The sequence below is a fragment of the Barbus barbus genome (assembly GCF_936440315.1).
Source record: "Barbus barbus genome assembly, chromosome: 4".
NCBI lineage: Eukaryota > Metazoa > Chordata > Actinopteri > Cypriniformes > Cyprinidae > Barbus > Barbus barbus.
Genome location: NC_136732.1, coordinates 30,399,930 through 30,422,023, shown reverse-complemented (window position 1 = coordinate 30,422,023; position 22,094 = coordinate 30,399,930). Strand labels below are relative to the sequence as shown.

General features: G+C 43.5%; 1 protein-coding gene across 1 annotated transcript in view; it reads left to right on the top strand.

The window, feature by feature from the left end:
• Positions 1-22,094, top strand: part of LOC306864388 (voltage-dependent T-type calcium channel subunit alpha-1I-like) — a gene marked incomplete at its 5' end in the record, with an annotated part of 186,726 nt that overhangs the window by 68,752 nt on the left and 95,880 nt on the right. Inside the window, one exon of the mRNA XM_079408392.1 lies at positions 5,870-5,967. Coding sequence (XP_079264518.1) covers positions 5,870-5,967 — 98 coding nt within the window. The remainder of the gene's footprint in view (positions 1-5,869; positions 5,968-22,094) is intronic.

Below are 22,094 nucleotides of genomic sequence, written 5' to 3'. Positions count from 1 at the left end.
TTGAGATGAACCATCTCGTTTTCGAGGGGGTCCTCAAGTCCAAATACAAAAATTGACATTGACCTTACAGCGGCAGTCAAATATAACAAAAAACACATACACAAATGAAACAGAAATATTTCCATTATTTACAATAATGGTAAATGCAGAAATATATAATACATAACTCATCAAACAAGACATTCACTCATACAAGACTCTCCAAAGGTTGCACAAACTTCCCTCAACAGAATAAACACATGTAATATGTATGTACCAAAACACACATCTAGACACCAGTAAACACATATGCACACATAGAACGATAGTACAGTAGTGACCACCAATAATGCCAGCACAGAAAGAGAGAAAGAAAAATAATAATAATTAAATTATCTTCAAATTATCTAAAATATCTTCAGTAAATAACGCTAAAATCTATGCCCTTCTATTGAGAAGCACTGATTTAAATGGTATCATACTGTAAGACATTATGCAGGTGTCCTGAAAACTTTTTACAGTAATGGAGAGAGAATAGGTTGTGAGAGAGAGAGATACTAGAGGGAAAAAAGAGAATGAAAGAGGTTGAATAAAAGGAAAGAGGGAGAACGAGTCAGTGACGAGTGCACATCAAACTTGGAAGTTTTCCTGAAGCCATGCTGGTCTGAAGCTTTTCAATAATTCATGATGGACATGCAGGAAGGCAGAGAAATCTAGTGAGAGAGAAAGAGCGGAATGGAGGGAGTGTGAGCTGTGTGTATCTTAACATAGACACAGGCTGTGTCCGAAAATGCATTTCAAGCGGTACATGGAGGTAGGAAGGCATCAAGGACCCTCTGAATCCAATGTTTGCATAACATCCACATCTACTGAGATGAAGGGAGCTTATATCAGTTCGAGTTTGGGCCGGCAGGGATTGTAGGTGTGGGGGGGGAATGTCCAGCGCTCTCTTCACCCTCAATACCACGACTGAGGTGCCCTTGAGCAAGGCACCGAACCCCCAGCTGCTCCCCGGGCACCGCAGCATAAATGGCTGCCCATTGCTCCGGGTCGGGTGTGTGTTCACTGCTGTGTGTGTGCACTTTGGATGGATTAAATGCAGAGCACAAATTCCGAGTATGGGTCACCATACTTGGCCGTATGTAACTTCACTTTTTTTCACTTTTATATATCAATTTTTTGCTGCCTATAATATCCCATAATCCTGTGCATGTTGTCCAATGGTTTGTAGAAGGAAAAAACAGCACCTGATGTAATGGTTAAAAGCAGTAAATGAATTCATAAATGTATACAATTCCAATCAGAATTCTGTTTTAAGAAGAAATGGCCATTGCAATCTTTAAATATTCACTTGGTTATCTCTAAAGCTCACTCATATTTGTTTTTCAGTAGATCATTTGACGTGACGTTATGGTGTCTTAGAAGGTCTTCATGCTAATTCTGTCTGTTTAGTCATGGACTGACTGGGTTTTGAACAGTTCACACTTGTTGAGATTGTTATTGTGAGGGTTTCTTCTTGTTAGCATGTTTATGAAGGGGATTGGTGAAGGGTAGTATAGTAGTTGAGGACTGATGACCCAAAATCTCAAGTTCATGGGGCGATCTGCAGGGTAGCCCAGAGCAAGGCACCTAACTCAGGTTTTTCCAGGCTTGTTGATGCTATAGTAACTGTACTATAGGACATTACATATAAAAAGTGTAAGCTGAGAATAACTGAAGTATAGTACACTCTTTGCATGCAGTGGATAAAAGCAGGACAACATTTCAGGTCAAGCTATGCATGTGTCACACAATTTACCACATCACTGAATGTGAAATTAAAAAGTGTTTGGACAGAAATTATAAACGGTTCCAGCAATTTGGTCACTGCTACAATGTTCATAACATCGCCCTCCATCATACTTTTTTAATTTATTATTGTGGAAGTTTTCAGACATCAGACATTTGATGATAAATTCCTAAATTCCACAAGAAAATTCATAAAAAGCATCTCATCTGCTGAAGCATCATGGAAGTCATGAAAATACAAGGTATGCATTCTACAGCTGCATTGTATTGGGAACGCACATAAAATCCAATTGATGCTAATTGGTTGTGATTTTCTTGCATCAGCATCATGCAGCATTTTTAGTTTCTCTGTGGACAAAAAACATTGCTTGTCACTGGAATCTTGACATTGTGTATATATTTGTTAAGAGAAAACTTCTGCCTGTTTTTATGAGGATTTAAATGGGTATTATGAAACATTATGCCCTGGAATTTATGATTGTTAGGGAGTGTGTCTGTCACTGCCTGAGCCACACACGTGTGAGCCACACAAGGAGTCGCAGTGGTGCGTGTGGCAGCGTCCCACTACTTTTCGAGTGCTGACACACAGCTGTCAGTCAGACAGTAATTGACATAATGGGATTGTCAAGCTCTACAACACCACTGCAGTCGATCGTCCTTCTGTGTTAGTACTACAAAGGAACACAGTCTGTCTCCTCGTCCTCTTCCACTTGCTCTCTTGTTTCTGGTCCATTTCCAGCTCAGAATTACTCTTTTCTCTTAAGCCAAGTTTATTTAGATAAATCCATGCCGCTGTGGGTGACGAATATCCCATAAGCCCTTTGTACAACTTTTATTAACATGCAGCCTCATTGGTACAGTCATAATGATTGGTTACTTTTCTAATCAAGGCACAGCATGTCCGCACCTGCCTGTTGAAATGCAGCGCTTGCAACCAGATGTTTAGTCTCTAGTGAATATTTTAATTAGCTTTTTGTTTCTACTCGCTGGTGGGTTGGATAAAAAAAAAGTCTGAATTTCACTGCAGTGTTAATTATTACAGTTGTTTTTGGTTTAAGTCCTTTAAATACAGTCAATATTTTGTTTTGTCATGTTCGTTAATTTTAAGCCGCTTTACTTTGACTAAAATGACTTCTAATTTTAAAACCATCTATGTATAAACCTGAGTTCCTAAAATTATTCATCAATTGTATATCAATTATATTGATTATTATCAATTATATTGAGTACAGTGTTATTGAGTCCTGTTAATCTTTATGCTATAGCAATTTATTTTCCACGTAGAGCATACTATGGTGGCCCAGTAGTGCACAACACATCAGAAAGAAGCTGCAACACAACAAAAATGATCACAACACAGCGTAAACAAGTTGCAATACAGTGGAAACAAGCCGCAACACAACGGAAACGAGTCGCAACTAGTGGTCGGCCGATATGTGGCATTTTTCAAATATCGGCATCGGCTGATAAGTTTTCCTGTATGGCCGATGCGTCCGAAGCAGTGCTCACATTCTCCCTCTTGTTTACTGTTGTCATTAACAGTTCTGTCTAATATGGATAGAAGTCTGTCAAATAATCAGATAGAACGGTTAAACAAAGGAATTAAAATATATACAAAATTATTATAACAATTGCTTTTATATTAGAAAGACAAACATTATAGTACTTTATTGTTTGCTGTCAGCATTCATCAAATACGCTTTTATATCATTTAAAGGGGACCTATTATGCAAAAATCACTTTCATAAGGTGTTTGAGTTGTGCGGCCGCAGTGTGTGAAAACAACCAGCCTATAATGGTAAAAATCCACCCCTCATTTGGGATGCACTAACGAACATAGAGCCGCTGAGGACACTGTGGTCAAGTTTGATTGTCTAAGGAAATGTCCCAGAAAAAATCTGTAAAGTCCCCAATACATGTAGGGATCAATACCAACGCTTCGTGTCAGCTCCAGACAAAGTAAGTACCACGCGTTTGTTTTCCAAATTGCCTTCTGAAAGAGCTTCTTGGCACTCTGTAAGGCTAATGATGCTAAAGCTACCATTGTCTCTGTCTGTTTTCACTGGTGCTGTCTTCATGAATGACCGTGAATAGGAATGTGGTAGATAAAAGTTGCATATGAAAGCAATGTGAGTCGATTGCATGAGTTTACTGATCTCATAATCACAAGTTGGTCTTATAAAATGTGTGATAGCATGCCATGCACTATGAGACCAGTTATTTTTATCCGGTCTGTGTAATTCATAAACACAAATTTATTATGCACAGTATAATCAGATGACTGACTTTGAATTATCAGATACTTATTTTACATCTTGTAAAAAGGAGCATAATAGGTCCCCTTTAAACAAATCTCTCATTAAAGTAAACGCTACTAAACAGTTTAATTGCATGTATGTGGGTAGGGTTTTGGCAGTGGACTGGCTCTGGAGAGCTGTGGAGTATTTCTCACTGTGCGGTTATGTAGACATGTTGAATGTGTAACTCCCCGTGCTGCTGCTGCTATGAGATGCTGTCAGTATATTCTCAGTGGCTGTTGTGACTCATTCGTCCCGTTCTGTGACTCAGCTCTCACCGCAGATGCCTCCCATTGAAAAACATATCATAGAGACGGAGGTTAAAGGGAGGCTGACAAGATTGGTGACATCACGGGAGGTGTGTCTGTTTTAAGATGGCCCTTGCTCAGGTGGGAAGGATAAAGTGGCTATGTGTGTCTGTACAACAGCATCTAGATTTGTTCGCTGTGATGAACCGTGCAGATTAAAGGGGAGATCAACAGCAGATAATGTCTGCTTCTGTCAGGGAAAAGAAACCCTCTGGCCTCTATTTTCAAACACACAGTCCCACAGGGCCGTTTGATGCAGAGAGCAGTCGGTAACTATCCCAAACAGAGCTGCTCTCACACAGACGAGAGAGATGAACCCCCACCGCTTCAGTTCCTGACATAGTACACATGGTCAGATCAAGATGAACAGTGTTGTGCTTTGGGTTGGGTTGCATTAGAATGGCTTGTTCTCCTTCTGTGTGTGTGTGTGTGTGTGTGTGTGTGTCAGTGATGAATGAAAGTCTGTTTGTGGTGTGTAGGGCTAGTCTGTTTTAAACTGCTGCTCACCTACAGTGGATGCTACCTGGTGCTGAGAATGGAAGCAAGATCAAACTCCTTTAGAGTGCTAATGAGTCCAGACAAAACAGATGGGATGAGTTGACATGCTGACATTATTGTTATTATTATTATTATTTTAAATAAGTCTCTTATGCTCACCAAGGTTGCATTTATTTGTTTAAAAATACAGGGGGGAAATGCAATTGTGAAGTATTAATACAGTATACTGTAATAATGTTTACTGTAAAAACGGTTTTCTGTTTGAATATATTAAAAAAATTAATTTATTTCTGAGGGCAAAGTTGAATTTTCAGCATCATTACTCAGTCTGCAGTGTCACATGATCCTTCAGAAATCATTAAGGTATGATGATTTCTTAAAAAAAAATTCTTATTAATGTTAAAAAAAAGTTCAGTTCAATAACTGTGTTGATGTTGCAAAATTCATGAATTAAAAACCAATTCGATTCAAAAACCAGGCTCAGTTGGGGGACAAGTTCTTCTCTGGCCTAAATGCAAAAACATGGGTGGAAGGAAGAGACCGACAAATCACCTTTTACTGGGTTAAGCCTTTTTTTTTTTAACAGGGTAGTTAAAGAGAGATTAGAAATGGCCAAGATTAAAATGTTTTGGTGTAAGAAATGCCTAACACAAAAATAGAATACTACAGAAGTATAGCCTATGACCTCTTGTAAGTAATGAAATGAGTGGAATAAACCAGTGTTGTCATCGAGATCTGCTCATTTTAGGCACAAGTCAAGTTGACCAAGTTGAGAAGAGGGTTACGTTTGAGTATAGTCTGAGTCAAAGACTACATTTTAATGGTGTTGGTCTTATGGACTAGAGAACATGTGGACTCTGTCTTGACTCGAACTCGACCCTCCTCTGGTCTCTGTCTAGACTCTGCTTTAATGAGCTGGTCTGAACTACAGAAACAACACTCAGAGTTTGTCTATGCCCAGTGACTTTGACACTAATTTTCTCTGTTTCTTCTTCTCAGGATCGTTGAATACTCCCTTGATCTCCAGAACATCAACTTCTCCGCCATCAGAACAGTGCGTGTACTCAGACCTCTCAAAGCCATCAACAGAGTACCCAGTGAGTAAACACACACACAAACACACACACTTTCTCCAAAAAATCTGTGTTCTGCAAACCTCAGGTGTTACACATGCTCTGATTCATTGTGTGTCAGATTTTTCTGGTTGTGTTAATGACAGGCCCTTAAAAGCACCCATATGTGTCAGCTCCAACCCCTGACCTATCAAACCCACGGTAGCGTGCATGTGTAGCTTTGTTTTTGGTGTGCAGGTCTTCCAGAACAGCAAAGCTGGAATGAATCAAAGAGGATTTCAGAGCCATTACTTTTCTGCCACCACCATTAGCCAGATTAATCCCTCCTGTAATTGGGTAGAAAAACAGTTGTCCTTGAACAAACGCCATAATTCATATTCCTCTGTCTCACGTTCACACCCCTCCCAAACATTGTGGCCTTTCTTTGAGCTTCTATAAGAAGCCCAGGATTTATCAATATTTCAGTGCCCAGCGGCAGTGGTGTAGTGCATGAAATATGAATGCTAACTGAATTAGCTCACACTTGATTTCGCTGCTCGAAGTCTTGATGAAAGATAGTGAGTTTTCGAGGGGAGGGTTTCAGGAAGTGTTTGTAGAATGTAGGTCTTTGTGTGTTAACTCGTGTGCGTGCATACGCACTGTTACACACTCTCCCTCCTGCATGCAGGCATACAGAATTAAATTAACATCCACTTAGCTCTGCATGTAGCATGCCAAATTGTAGCAAGGCTTTATGCAAGATTTTATTAAAGCGATAGTTCACTAAAAATAAACATGCGGTCATCATTTACTAATTTTCATGTCATTCCAGACCTGTAGTTTTTTTTTCTTCTTCTGTGGAATAGGCAAAGGGATATTTAACTAAACGTTTGCAAAATCACCATCTGCTTTTGTTGGAAAAGAGCAGTGTGGACATTTTGCATGGTTCCCATGGTTATGAATAACCAGGAAATTACAGGGAATTGTACAAATTCAGTGTCAAGAACATTTCTGAATTTTCTATTTCTGATTAGATCCTATTTCAAAATATATTTTTTTTAACTATGGCAGATTTTTCACATTTGGTGAACTTTGTAACATTGAAAAAAAAACAAGCGGAGAGAGAAAGAAAGAGAGATTTCTGTCTTAATAAAGACATGGAAAATTGTTGTGATACCTAAAAAAAATAACATCCCACTTTGAAAGCTAAGCTCTCATGTGACTCTCCTCTTTATTTTATTTTGGTTTTGTTTTTTTAAACTGTGATTCCCTTCATTTCTCTGTAAGTGGCCTAAGACACAATTCTGCTTTCATTCCAGAGGTCCAGATATGCACAGCACCAGTCGCTTCACCTGTCCACATGACATTTATAACATTTGTGTGTCACCCCACACGACTCGATGTGTGTTCCATCAGTGTGTGTTAGTTCCCCGTTGTGTTTCCCCAAACCACAAACACTGCACTAATCACATGCTGCTGTTCTCCAATCAGAACGGACACACACCCTTCATTCAATCCCAGCAGTACTTCACTAACACACACATGAACACACTCTCACTCACAAAAGATCCCACTGGTGTGGAAGTAAACACATAAATTAAGTTTTATGAAGACAAGCTTTCAAGAGTTGCTAGACGGTCACAGTGACACAAATTGTTATCTACAAATAAATGAAAGATAAATGTCAAAAGACCTAAAAATAACCTAAGATTGGGAATGGCTAACTTACGTATGACAATTTATGACTAATCAGTGAGAATTACATTGATCTTATGCCTTGAGATTTGCTTAATAATAGTAGTAAGTTGTGTCAGAGTGTAGGGAAATGAATCCTACATATATATATTTATTATTATTATTTAGCTTTTAGGGAATCACTCTTAAGAGTTGATCTTCATATGATTAATTGTTATCAATCATAATGTACAACTTATGCCTTGTTAACGACTTGTCCAGCAAGCATTAATAACAGCAAGTTATTTTTTAACACGTTGTTTATTTCATTCGTGGCCAACGATTAAAATAAATCAAATAGTTAAATTGAGTTAGCTTAGTTAGCTCAAGAGCGTATAGGTAAACGCGATCTATTGGCAAATAGTTACGACATGTTAAATCACATAACACAGACAAAAGATTTCTTAATAAAGTCAAGGTTTTATTCACTATTCTAACACAACATTAACATACACACAAATGGGAGCGAGTTGTTTATATCTGAAGAGAGAGAGAGACTTAGGTTTGAATGCTAGCTTTTCGACCTGAGGAAACTCATAGACAAAGAAGTATTTTATCTTTACCCTCAGCGGAGAGATATCCCGGTTTCAGTCAATAAAGAGATTTGCCTTACTTGGTCTTTCAGTTGTTTTGATCGAACTCAGTCTTTCCTTTGGTTCAAAGAGACTCCTTTCCTCAGGTGAATTCAGTTCTTTGCGGGCCGCGTTCGGATTGGCTGTTCGGTCGGTCGTGTGACTAGCGCACTCTTCAGTGGTTGGTTGTCTCGTTCTGACGTAATGAAGTTTAGGATTAAAGTTCTTTGAAAGTTTAACTGAGTCTTTGTGTTAGTTGCTTTGCTTCGCCGTGATGTTATGGCCTGAAGCGCTTGCCGCGTGAGCAGAACGAGAGACTCGCTGGCGTGCGTGTCCTCCTGTTGTTTTCAAAACTCCAACTCCAAACTTCATGGGCGTGCATCCGTTTTAAGCGAGCTGATTTAGGTCCGCCCCTTTTGGCGCGTAGTCCAATCGAAAGAGTCTTTATGGGCAGAGCCCCGCCCTGCGTAGCTGCGTGTTTTGCATACATTATCTGGTCAGTTATTCATCACATAAAACAACTTATTGCAAGCAAGTTTCTATCCGTTATTGTAACCACGGGTTGATAAAGCGGATCATTTTCATTCAACCATAATATTCTTCATAAGGTTAGCTTTATAAAGAAACCAAACACTTATATTTTGATATGCACCAAAAATACACGTGACCACAGAGGATATTACTGGGTTACATACATTGATAAACAGATCCTCAAATTCTAAACGACACAAATAGCAGGTGAGCTAAACATCTAGTAATCAGGTAACTTATACATTCTGGATTTACCATGGATTAAAAATAATGCAACAGCTTATAAATGTCACAAACAAAACATCCTTTAATATATAAGTTTATAAAGGTATGGTATATATATTGTTTCTTTTCTCGAGTATATTTTGTTTAACTTTGTTCTTTAAAACAAAATCCTTCAGGGTGTGGCTCTCTTTGTTTCACTAGCACATGGTCCAGTTGAATTCCTTTGTCTGTTTTGGGGGGCGCTGCAGAGAAACGGCGCGCATTCTCAGGAATGTACTGATAGTTGCTAGGTCGTAAATGTCTTTGGATTTACTGCATGAAGTCAAGGGAGTATGGCGCCAATAAAGTTTAGGCAAAGAGAAAGGGGGAGTTCTGTTTTCTTTCGAAATGACAAAACGTGAATTTCCTGAGCTGGAATGCGAGCTTTGATCCATCCTTGCATCAGGAATGTGTTGAACCTAGATGTGTGTGTATATTGATCAGGCATTACATATTCCCCCTTTGCTCGGTGAGGTCCCCGTTTGTGGACGTCGGCGGGCACTGGAACGAGAATCAGGGAGAACAGGCACACACAAGGCACAAACAACATCTCCATCACTGACTGAATCCTGGTGCAGGGTAATTTTGGAATGTACAGGTTAGAAACTTGAGAAGACAACTGGATTACTAGAAGTGTGGTTATTTTGATTGGTTTAGTTGTCCGGGGTTCGACGAGGCGGTACAGGCGTGATCTCAATCAGGTTAAGTGAGTTCTCCGGTTCGGGTTCTTGGTCAGTTTTATCACGTCGGAAAATGCGCGGGACGCCTGACGTGCATTTGTTGCAAGACTCTTGAACGGCGTTCACTCGTTTGTGTAGGAGGAAGGCCAGGGTCAAAGTCACAACATATCCTACAATAGTAGAGATGCAAAGCGCTGTGTCAGCGGCAGACCAAGACCGACTAATCGACGCGCCAGCGGGCGGAAGGCGAGCGATAGCTTCTAAAGCTGTATCGACGGGAGTTAAATCAATCAGTTGTGTTCCTTCCTCCCTGATCCTTTCTTCCAATTCTGGATCAAGGTTGAAGGAGTGCTGTTTGAAGAAAGGTGAGATTTCGATTTCAGCCTGATACTCGTCGTCGGTAAGGTGGTACAACGCCAAATCGTCAATATGGAGGATCGAGCCCTTAGGGACCGTGATCCATAGAGTTTGGTTAGGTAGGATAATGCGGGTGGCGGTGTCGTGTTGATCGTATGTGAGGGTAGCCGTTCGCGCTGGGGTGTTGACCAGCCATCGGTTTCCGATAATTTCGGCTTGCGTTACCTCAACTTGAGAACGTGGTGTCGCTTCGGCGGGGCAGCTAGTGTCGGGCCTTATGGATTCTAGGCCGCAGATGCCCTCAGTATTATCGCGGATAAAAGACTTACTCGGGCAAAGGAAGTGAATGTCCTTCGTGGGCGTACACATCTTTAGGTTTGGGGCCAGATACAACTGTTCGTTGTTATCGTGATACGCAACGATTTCAGGAGTGTGGATTTTGACATAGGTGTTCCCTTGCCAAAATCCCACATTCACTACATCTTTGAGCCGGTAAATGTTATTAGCGTCGATAATGGTTAAACTGAGGAGAATGGCCCGGTCACTTGGATCGGTTGACCACGGTTCTCGCAACGAGTTACAACGACTTATTAAAGGGAGTCAATCTCAATTTCGGGACCTGGGTGTAAGGAATTTGTAAAGGGAGTTTCCTGATGAGGGGACTAGAGGAGAAGAGAGATTGGATTGAGAAACGGAAAATGGGAAAAACATAAAAGAGACACAACAAACAAAAGAGATACACAAAGAGACACAAGGACACCGAATGAGGTGAGGCCGCAAACGAGTGTCACATGTGTGGAGTAACTCCTCTCTACTAGAGGTTGGCCCTAGTAGTGCAGCTGAGGAGAGAGTGTATGTGTTATGTTTAAGCGAGGTCGCTATATGTTTCCTAGACAGCAGAAATTATGTTAGTGTGATGTAGAGCGTATGGGTGTCGGTCTGTGTCAGTGGGCTTGATCTTCCCCCTTTGCCAGTCGGCTGGAGCTCTGGTGCCTCTTTATCTGGTTTCGATGGACCCATCGAAGTATTGGCTCGCTGCGCCCTTGGCTGATTTTGATTCGGTAGGCGACAGGTGAGAGCTTGTCTACTATCTCATGGGGTCCCGTCCAGCGAGGTAAGAACTTCTTTGCCAGGCGATGGGAAGTGTTCTGCTTTGGTTGGGCAAAGCGGTAGTACCACACTTTGTCTCCGACACTGAGCTCATGGTGAGAGGCCTTTTGGTCGTAGTAGGCTTTACGACCTTCTGCGCTTCGCTGCAGTTGCTGTTGCGCGAAGGCGAAAGTCGCTCTCAAGTGCTGATGCAACTCTTCCAGGTACTGGTGAGTGGTGTAGGCAGTGACAAGGTTCAGGTCACCGGGTTGGTACAGCAGATGCAGTGGTAGCGTCATGTTTCTCCCTGTCATCAATGTGAACGGGGGTACTCCGGTGGACCGGTGAGGGGTGGCTCGAGCGGCCATCAATACCAGTGGAAGTTTGATATCCCAATCCTTTTGATTAGCGGACACATACTTCTTTAACATGCTGACCACTGTTCGGTTACCACGTTCGACTTGCCCTGAGGACATTGGTTGGAAACTTATGTGGAGCTTGGCCTGTATGCCCAGGAGTTTCCACACTTCCTGCATGATTGCAGCGGTGAAGTGGGTTCCACGGTCAGAGTTGACCCTTAAAGGCAGTCCAAATCTTGAGAAGATGTGGTTCATTAACAGGCAGGCTGTTGTTTCTGCTGTATCGTTGGGAGCTGGGAGACATTCTATCCACTTTGTGAATTCGCAGACCACGGTGAGGAAGTATTTGTTACCCCGTGTTGACCGTGGCAGGGGTCCTACCCAGTCTATTTGGAGGTCCGACCATGGGAAAGTCATTCCCTTTCTTTGCAGTGGGGCTCGGTGGTTTGGGTTTGCCGGTTGGAACTGGCAACACACCAGGCATCCTTTTACGTATTCCGCTACGTCCTGCTGCATGCCGGGCCAGTATGCTACTTGCTTGAGGGTTTCGTATGTGGCCTTGGCACCGTGGTGTCCAGCGCATGGTGCATCGTGTGCGTGTGTCAGCAAAATCCCCCTTTGGCCGTGAGGCACTACGAGCTTTGGCGCAGTGAGAGGCTCAGGGACATATGTGAGAACACCGTCTCTCAGATGCAGCATGTGCTTGATTGAGTGGAGCGTGCGGAGCTCAGAGGAAGCAGTTAGGTCGGAAGTGGAAATAGGATGAGATAATGGATCGGCTATGTGAGCCGCAATGGTTCGCAGAGTGGGATCCGCTGTTTGGAGGGTGAGCAGATCGTCAGTAGCGAACTGAGGTGATAGGGTAACGAGGGAGGAGGCGGGGGTATGAACGCCAGTGGCGTGCTGGCGGCGGGTTATGGCTGCCACCGTTGGGTTGGGTGGGAGGGATTGAAATGTCCAGGACTCTCCGTGTAATGCTCCTGCTTTGGCGAGGGCATCGGCTTGGTCATTGAAGTCTTTGTCTTGTCCTGGTTGACGTGAATGACCTCGAACCTTTTTCCAATAAACGATAATGTCGTGTTCAGTGACAATGGCATCGCTTGCTTGGAAGAGTTCCTGGTGCTTGACAGATTTGTTGTTAGCTGTCTTGAATCCATTCTGTTTCCATCCAGCTAAATGGCAGGTGAAGCTGAGACGGGCGTAGTTTGAATCGGTACAGATGAGGAATTCTTTGATGTTGTGGGATGCGGCCATTTGCAGTGTAATGAGGATGGCTGCTATTTCAGCATATTGTGATGAGCGAGGGCCTAAGTTGAATTGTTGCGGTGGGCAAGGGTCGTTGTTGAGCCAGACCACTCCCGCTCCAGCTTGTAAGTTGCCCTTGTGGTTGTAGGAGCATCCATCGACATATGCTGTGGGCATTCCTTCACACACATTCTCCTCGAAGTACCTGTGATTCGTCATTTGAGGTTGTGGTGGTTCTTTGGGTTCCGCTGGTGTGTGCAGCGTGTCCGTTGAACAGTTTTGGCAGGCTGCTAGCCCGTTGCCCAATGATGATTTGTAGTTTTGGGCGTATCGTGCCTCCACATCCCGTCCTTGGAGTGTCATTAGCCAGGTAGCTATGCGTGCGTTGGTCACCACGCCATCTCTGATGCGTTGACTGTTGAGGAAGGTGACAGGTTGGTGACAAGTCTCGATGATGACTTTCTGTGCACCGATGTAATTCGAGAAACGCTGGATAGCCCATACAGTGCAAAGTAAAGCTTTTTCGCAGTCTGAGTACTTGCATTCTGGGGAAAGCAGCGTTTTGCTGGCATAAGCGACCACTCGCTTGTCTTTGTCATGGAGCTGGTATAGGCCTGCGCTGAGGCAATGATTGGAGAATCCAGCATCCAAGTAGAATTCTTTTCCGGGGTCTGGGTAAGCTAGACACGGGGCAGAGCACAGGCGCTGTTTGAGCTGGCTCATCGCGGTGTCCTGGGCTTCCGTCCAGACGAAGGTTTCATCCTTTTTCAGGAGGGAGGTTAGTGGTCGGGCAATGTCAGCGTAGTCTTCGATGAACTGTCGCGAGTAATTGCACACTCCCAGAAAGCTCCGCAGTTCAGAGATGTTAGTCGGCGCTTTTATGCTTTGGATGGCTTGAGTGCGGTTAGACTGTGGCTCGATGCCGTTTCTTCCGACAAGCAGTCCGACATAGTTCACCTTGGTTTTGCACCACTGTCCTTTGTGAAGAGCGATTTTGGCTCCTGCCGTTGTCAGCTGGTTTAGGACATGATCAATTTCCTTGAAGTGGTCTTCCACATTTGAGCTTTGCATCAAAACATCTTCGTAAACGAGGTTGCCTCTAGCTCTGGCGTCAGGGCATGCTTTGTTTAGAAAGATGTTGAATTCAGCTGGTGAGTTGGCATAGCCGAAGGGGCACCGTGTGAAGGTGTACTGTCGATTGCCAAAGGTGAATGCTAACTTGTGTTGGTCATCGGGGTGGACAGGGATCGTCCAGAACCCGGAGGCGACGTCCAGTGTTGACAGGATTGTCGAGCCTTTGATCTTTGGGATTTCTTGATCCAACTGGGTCATAGGCCATCGTGACAGTGGTACTTGTTGATTCAACTTGCGATAGTCGATGGTGGGCCGCCATTTGCCGTTAGGTTTTAGGACTGGCCATATCGGGGCAGAGTATGTGCTGTTGCAGGGCCGGATGACCCCCTTTTCCAGCATGGAGTCAACAATTTCTTGCACTGGCTCATATGACGCTATTGGAATCTTGTATTGTCGCACAAATGTGGGTGGCGCATTCGGGTTTGTCGGGATGCGCACCGTGTGGATGCTGGTCAGTCCACAATCCAGAGAATCCTTTGCGAAAGAGTCTCGGTATTTGTGCAGAATGTCTTTGAGTCCTTGGCGATCCACTTCGTTGTGAAGGGCATCCGCCTCACTCAGGATCTGCTGAATTTGTGCGTTGAACCCGGTGTAGGGTTCTTCTGCAGTTAAGTCATTTGAGGGGCGTTGGACCCCGGTGTTCACCTGTGGAGGTGATTCCGTCGCAGGCTGTGTTGAGACAGCATAGACAGCGAGATGAGTGTCATCTGTTAGTTCTGATCGACAGACGCTTTCTCTGGACACCGGCAGAATGGAAGTGATGGCAATGATTCCATGAGGTTTTGTGAACATTACGGTGGCGTCGTATTCGTGTTCGTCTGGCATTAGATGTGCTGGTATAGGGCCTATGACAGGTACCATCAGTTCAAAGTCATGGAATGTCTGGCTGATGAGCCATCCCAGGTGATTGGCTTTGGGAACGTGGATGTCTTGGGCCGTACAGTTGTTGAATAACACATACACAGCACGAGATGACACTTCGATGAGAGGTGTGGCTTCCAGGGTCAGTCCTAGTTTCAGGCAGGTCCTGGAAGGTTGGAAGAAGCTTAGCTTACTGTTGAGAGTTTGGCCAGGTCGCATGTTGAGGCGGACGCTGACACTCTTGCTGTAGGCAGGTATTATGGCTTCTTGCTCCGTGATCATAGCGCATGCATCGGGCATGGTTTGACCAGATTGGAGGTTCTTGAGGTTGACTGCAGTTGTCAGTTGGTGTGACAGAGGAGCCCATATGACGTCGTTCACAGTGTCAATGTAAGCATTGAGCCGGACCATGATATCCGCTCCAATATAGATGTCGTGCGGTAGATCTGGAATGACGAGGAAGTAGTGACTCAGCTGTCTGTTGTTCCATCGTATGTCCAGAGCGCAGATGATCTTGGAGGTGGCCATGGTTGTTGCCCAGGGACTGAGAGGGTAGCGGCTGTGCTTAGCGACATGTGGTAGGCTCTGATGTCTTTGCTTCACTGTGCTGAATAGCTTCAGGCTGATGGCTGAGTTCTCTGCCCACAGGGCTAGTGCTGCGTCGGACACTGATGTGCCTTGAACGTCTATTGCAGTCATGACTCGATGGGGGCCTGTGTTTGATTCAGGCTCTTGCAGTGAGCATAGGAGTGCGTCCTGGTCTTTGTTGCTTGTGCTTGATCCAGGTACAGGCTTTGCTACTGCATCATCAGTCGCTGGATTGAGGGTGGTGTCTGTGACTTGACACTGCGACTCGTTGGAGTCTAATGACTGGCAGGGCAGAGGCTCGCGGACTTGTGTCCACATCTTTAGGTGCTTGAAGTCTATCAGCGGTTCGAAGCGATTAAGCAGATCTTTCCCAATGAGAAGTGGATACGTCTTGAGTGGTGAGACGTATACTGGATGGACGAGGTCCATTGATCCAACCGTTAGGTGGATTGGGGCCACATGTTTCAGTTGTAGGCCCGTGTGGGAATATGCTTGGAGGTCCAGCTCACATCTGTGGAGTCTGAGAGTTCTGTTAGTCCCCTTTGTTCTTTCTTGGACCTTTTCGAGGAGCTCGGTGGACATTAGAGTGATGTCGGCTCCCGTGTCAAGAAGGGCTTCGACTCTGATGTGTCGTTCAATGATGATGGAGAGGTAAAACTTTTTCGCTATACCTTTCTCAATGAGATCGCCTAGGAGTTGAGGGACTGGATTTTGGGAGGAAACGGTTAGGATATCAGGGCTGATGTGGTGTTCTTCGGAGGAGTGGCAGACGACCAAGACAGCACTTTCAGGAACTTGAGTGGTTTCATCAGCAGGTGTTTGCTGGACGCTGCTGTGATCTAGAGGTTTGAGTGTTGAGTTAATGTCTAACTCTGTTGCTGGGTTTTCAGATGGGGTTTTGTGTCTATCTGAAGTTACTGTGATTGCAGTTCTCTGAGAGTGAGATGAAGGAGTGCTGTTCTCCATGGCTGGTTGGGCCAGCTGGTCGCTGCCTTCTCGTCCGGCCGCTAGTCAGGCTGAATCTGGTTTCTCTTTCTTTTCCCATCTCCGATCTTCCTCTTTCCGTTGGAAGAATTCTTTCATCATCATTTCCATCAGTTTTTGTGAGTCGAAACACGGTGGTGACTTTTGTTCTTGCGTGGATTCAGTTTGAGCTCGGTCAGCTTGGAATCGTTGCGAATTCTTTCGTCGATTCCTTGGGCTAGTCGCTCCAGGGTGACTTTGTCGTTTTCCCTTGGCGTTTCCGTTGGATTCCCATGAGTTTTTTCCTCTTGAGTTTCCAAACGAGCTTGGCTGGTTCCACGATCTTTCCCATTGACTCTCATGAGGCCTTGGCTGGTCCCATGTCTTTTCCCAATGCCGTCCAGGTGAGCGTTGACGTCCACGCGGTCCATCCCAGCGTTCATACCTCTGTTTAGATCTGGTACTGGCGTGGGAGTCTCGTTCTTTGTTGGACGAGGGTGCATTCCACTCTCTGGGTGGCGGCTTGGCACTGTCTTGGCGTTGGGCGCCCTCTAGAGCCAGGCCTTGACTGTTAGTGTTGAAGTCAAGAACTGCGGGGCTTTTGCCGCTCTTTTCTGAGGCCATTTTCTGTTTGCCGTAGGCTTTCTGCGCCAAGTCTCGCAACTGTTGAGCAGTCATTGTTCGTGGACATGCGAGAACGCCAAGATGGTGGCTTACGCCGGGGTGAAGGTTCCTTAGGAAGAGAGTTTTGAAGTTTAGTTCATCTTCCATGTCAGGTTCGTTACGAGTTCCAAAGTATGCTCGTCTGAGTCGGCTGTAGTAGGCTTGAGGAGGTTCGTGACGTCCTTGTCTTGTCTCCAGGGCAGCCACTAGGCCTTGATCGGACTCAGGGTCGGAGAACTCTTTAATGAGGGCTTCTCGGAGCAGTTGGTAATCAGTCTTTGTGTAAGCAGGCTGCCTGTCCAGGAAGCTGCGAACTTCAGAGCTGGATGTTGTTCGGAGCAAATAGAGTCTATCTTTGTCCGTAACGTTAGGTCGCATTTCCAGATGGAAATCGATGTCTTGGAGATACGCTTGGACATTTTGGCTGTTTGGCACACTTGGAGTGAATTTGCCAATATTCCTGGCGAGCTTGTCGAGGTCTTTTAGGTCCAAGCCGTGCGATGATCTGTGGCTGGCTGCCGCAGATTCTTTTGGCTGAGGTAGAGGGAGGTAAAGTTCTCTAGAGGCGGGTGGTGAAGGTTTCCGTTCCACGCCCTCCATCCTTTTCTCACGTGTCAGTCCAGGAACAAGTGACCCAGTCCTGCTTGGCAGGGGTGAGGTCGGTGCGTCTCGTGTCCTTGATGGCTCACGGCGCAGTTCATAGGCATGCTTGAGTTCCTCTTGGAAACTATCAGCTTCTTCTTTGACATAGTCTAGCTGATATGTTAGACGGCTAACCTCGTTTCTTGACTCATCCAGGTGAGCTTCAAGGGCTTTGATTCTGCCGTTCTTGTCCCTGAAGTCGGCCTTTGCTTTCGCCAGCAGCTGTTCCGCGTACTGTAGCTTTTCGGACCGATCAGCGTAGTCTGCCTTGACTTGTTGCATTTCTTTGTGGGTAGCTGCTAGGGTTTCTTTTAGCCTTTTGATTTCCTCCTCAGCGCCTTGGTTCACCTCATCGGGTTTTTCCCGTCGTTCCTGAGCTTCCAGTTGTAGCTGCTTGATGCGCCGTTGTGCGCGTGTCAACTCCTGCTGGAGCTGTGCAGCGTTCTTGTCGCTCAACTTGAGGGTCGCGATGAGTGTGTGACTTAAGGAGCCGGTAATCTTGGCTAATTCTTTGTGACTGTAGCTTTGACTTGGGTCTTGTGCCATGAGACTTGTGATGTTTTCATCTAGCTGGTCTTGTGTCTGGTGTTTCAGTGTTTCAGCGGCCTTAGGCAGGAGGCTGTCGGTTGCAGCACTTAGCCATGTTTCCAGATCCTCCCAGTGACCGACATGTTCCGTTGCGCGAGACATGTTCTGACGGGTGAGGGAAGTTTTCCAACCGCAACTGACACAGACCTTGAAGAGAAAAACAAAACAATCCAAAACAAAAGAAACCAAACAAAACAAATCACAAACAAAGGAGTGTAGATATGCACTGTTGAGTGTATACTAGTGTTGAGTGTGTACTAGTGTTGAGTGTGTACTAGTGTTGAGTGTGTACTAGTGTGGTTCTCTGTGACTGTGATCCTCTGGGGGGGGTGTATGTGCTTCTAATTCGTTGCCTCTGTGGGAGAAATTGAATACACACACACACAGACAGGTAGAACAGCTAGAGAACAGATAAAGAAAATGAAAAATCCCGACAGAGCGAGGAACAGGGTGATAATCGGATGCTTCACCGTTTTCTGTAAAAGAAGGCCCTTCTCTCTTTTTTTTTTTTTCAAGGGCGAAGGTTAAGCTAAGCCAAAATGAGGGAGAGGGACTCAAACAAAATATATCTTTCTGATATTAGATTTCCCCTTTTTTTTTTTGTAAGTCTGTGATTGCTAATATTTTTCTCCGGGGTGAAGGAAAAATAATAATAATTACAGCCCTGGTCCCGTAATGGCAAGATTGACACCGCAACGCCTGTTAGCGTGTTCCTCGTGTGTGTTGGAAATCTCGCTGACGCCTACCTTTCCGTTGACCTGCTTCAGCCTAGTGGGGTAGGATTTCACAAAGAGGAAGGTAAAAATGAAAACAATTTGAAATGCCGTTCTCAAGTTTCCAAATACCTGCTTGATAGCTTTATAGTTCTGTCTATGATTTCCCTCAGGCAAAATCCCAGCAACTAGTAGCAGTAGTCAAATCAGAAGATAGTGACAGAGAGAAAAGAGAAAAATGAGCTTTAGAATTTACTCCCAATATCAAGATTAATAACAAGTATGGCCACACGGTGGTGCTGTTGAGTCGATACACCTAAGGGTTTGGCTAATTAGAAGTCTAAGTTCTTATTTGATCTAAGCAAAAGTATATTTAAATTAACTCCCGTGTTAATTAAGTAACTAAAGGATTGAGAATAAGGTAGACAGAACAAACTTAATTGCCATTTGAATTTAGAATTTCAAATTATAAATAGGGATTCCTAATTAAATTTTTCATGATGTCATCATTAAAATTGATAGGATCGATTCAGATTAATTTTTCAGAGGGATATATATTTGATTATAATATTAAAATATTATAATAGTCTTCCTAGTTGCAGTTAAGTATCAAGATCTTAATGAGGTTTGTCATTAAAATTACAAGCACAATTGCAACTGAAACCAATATGAAACAGGAACTGTAATTAATTAAATTAATTAGAATTTTCCAATTCGTAATTAATTCTGAAATTAATTTACAACTTCCACATCCCTAAATCTGACAGGTTACTAATTCCTTGTGTCATCAGAACCTTCAAAACAAATTAATCTCAATTTATAAAAGGAAATTAAAAATTTTCAGGGCCTGAAAATCAAACACATTGATAGTTAATAACTACGATCTTAATGTTATTGTTAAATTATCAGAGCACACATAATTATCTCAATCAGTCTATATGGAATCCGGAGCTGAAATTATTTTCAAATGAGTTTAATTTCAAATCTGGGATGAAATCAAATTATCAGTTTCAAATATTTCATAGCGATTCACCCACTGATATCCTAAAATCATGAGCGCACTTACAATTGAATTAATTATCCTTTTATCAAGGTGAATGAAGTTACGGTCTGATATTAACTGTGTCTAACCTCAAAGGGAGGAAACCAATCCTGAATAAAATGCCTTTATTCCTATAAAATTAACTGCCTTGTTTAGCAATAGTTTATCGACGTCTGTATTTGTTAAAATCTTTTCAAAAGGGAGGAGAGATAGCATGAATGATGCACAAAAGAGAGAGGAATGACGTGAACATTCAGAAGTGAACACGTGAAGTGAGTTAGAGTTCAGCAGTGAAAGAGTTAACCGTTTACACACACACACACACACACACAGCATAGCACACTGCATTCAAACCCACAAGATGCTAGGTGCTAATCGCTAGCCTTCAATGCTATCAGCTCAGCTAAGCTTTAATGCTACCTACTAGCTTCAAATGCTATGCTATTTGTTTACAATAGCTTCAAAATGGCGCTCGCGGCTGCGCGTGCGCACTAGAACCTTTCCGGGCAAGTCTTCTGACTACCTCCGGTTCAGGCCGTTACCACGACACCCCTAGTTTCAGGGTTCAGGTTTCAACAGCCAGACAGCACTGTTTTAGATTAGTTTCTTTCTAGCACTGCAATCTCAACTTATTTAGACCGAATCAAATTAACCCACAGATTAATTATCAATCTAATAGTTTGACCACGGCGGGCCGATTCTCTGTGTCACTTCACGTGACTTCACAGGAAAAACACAGTGGATTATTTTATCACACTATCAAAATCAGATCCAATAAAATACTCCCTCACAGACGCGATCTGGCCCCTCCTTCTGAGTGGCGCGCGCTGACTTCACTTCCTTAGTGAATTTACAAGTGGCAGAAAATATTAAGTAGCTACGTTAATGTTTAATGCCAAGGGAGATTCATTAATCATAGGTTAATCGAATAGTGGGACACGCACTTCCTATCAACACTATGAACGAGGCCTTATGAGGGAGAATAAAAGGAACACGCTTAGATTCTCTCCTTTCCTTTTCTGCGCTATGAGCGACTTACATGTCTCACGGACATCTTTTAATCTTACTGCAGTTTTAAGCTATATCTTTAAACAACACAAATACACTTTCGTTCCACAAACACATTGCCACAAGTAAGTACAGAATAGTGAAACCAACTTTGACTCTCTGTGTCTCTATTTCTTTCCGGTTAAAAATAGAAAAACACAACTTTTTTAATGTTATGAATTTTTCAAATCAAACTAATGCCCGCATCCTCCACCATTAATATGTAGGGAAATGAATCCTACATATATATATTTATTATTATTATTTAGCTTTTAGGGAATCACTCTTAAGAGTTGATCTTCATATGATTAATTGTTATCAATCATAATGTACAACTTATGCCTTGTTAACGACTTGTCCAGCAAGCATTAATAACAGCAAGTTATTTTTTAACACGTTGTTTATTTCATTCGTGGCCAACGATTAAAATAAATCAAATAGTTAAATTGAGTTAGCTTAGTTAGCTCAAGAGCGTATAGGTAAACGCGATCTATTGGCAAATAGTTACGACATGTTAAATCACATAACACAGACAAAAGATTTCTTAATAAAGTCAAGGTTTTATTCACTATTCTAACACAACATTAACATACACACAAATGGGAGCGAGTTGTTTATATCTGAAGAGAGAGAGAGACTTAGGTTTGAATGCTAGCTTTTCGACCTGAGGAAACTCATAGACAAAGAAGTATTTTATCTTTACCCTCAGCGGAGAGATATCCCGGTTTCAGTCAATAAAGAGATTTGCCTTACTTGGTCTTTCAGTTGTTTTGATCGAACTCAGTCTTTCCTTTGGTTCAAAGAGACTCCTTTCCTCAGGTGAATTCAGTTCTTTGCGGGCCGCGTTCGGATTGGCTGTTCGGTCGGTCGTGTGACTAGCGCACTCTTCAGTGGTTGGTTGTCTCGTTCTGACGTAATGAAGTTTAGGATTAAAGTTCTTTGAAAGTTTAACTGAGTCTTTGTGTTAGTTGCTTTGCTTCGCCGTGATGTTATGGCCTGAAGCGCTTGCCGCGTGAGCAGAACGAGAGACTCGCTGGCGTGCGTGTCCTCCTGTTGTTTTCAAAACTCCAACTCCAAACTTCATGGGCGTGCATCCGTTT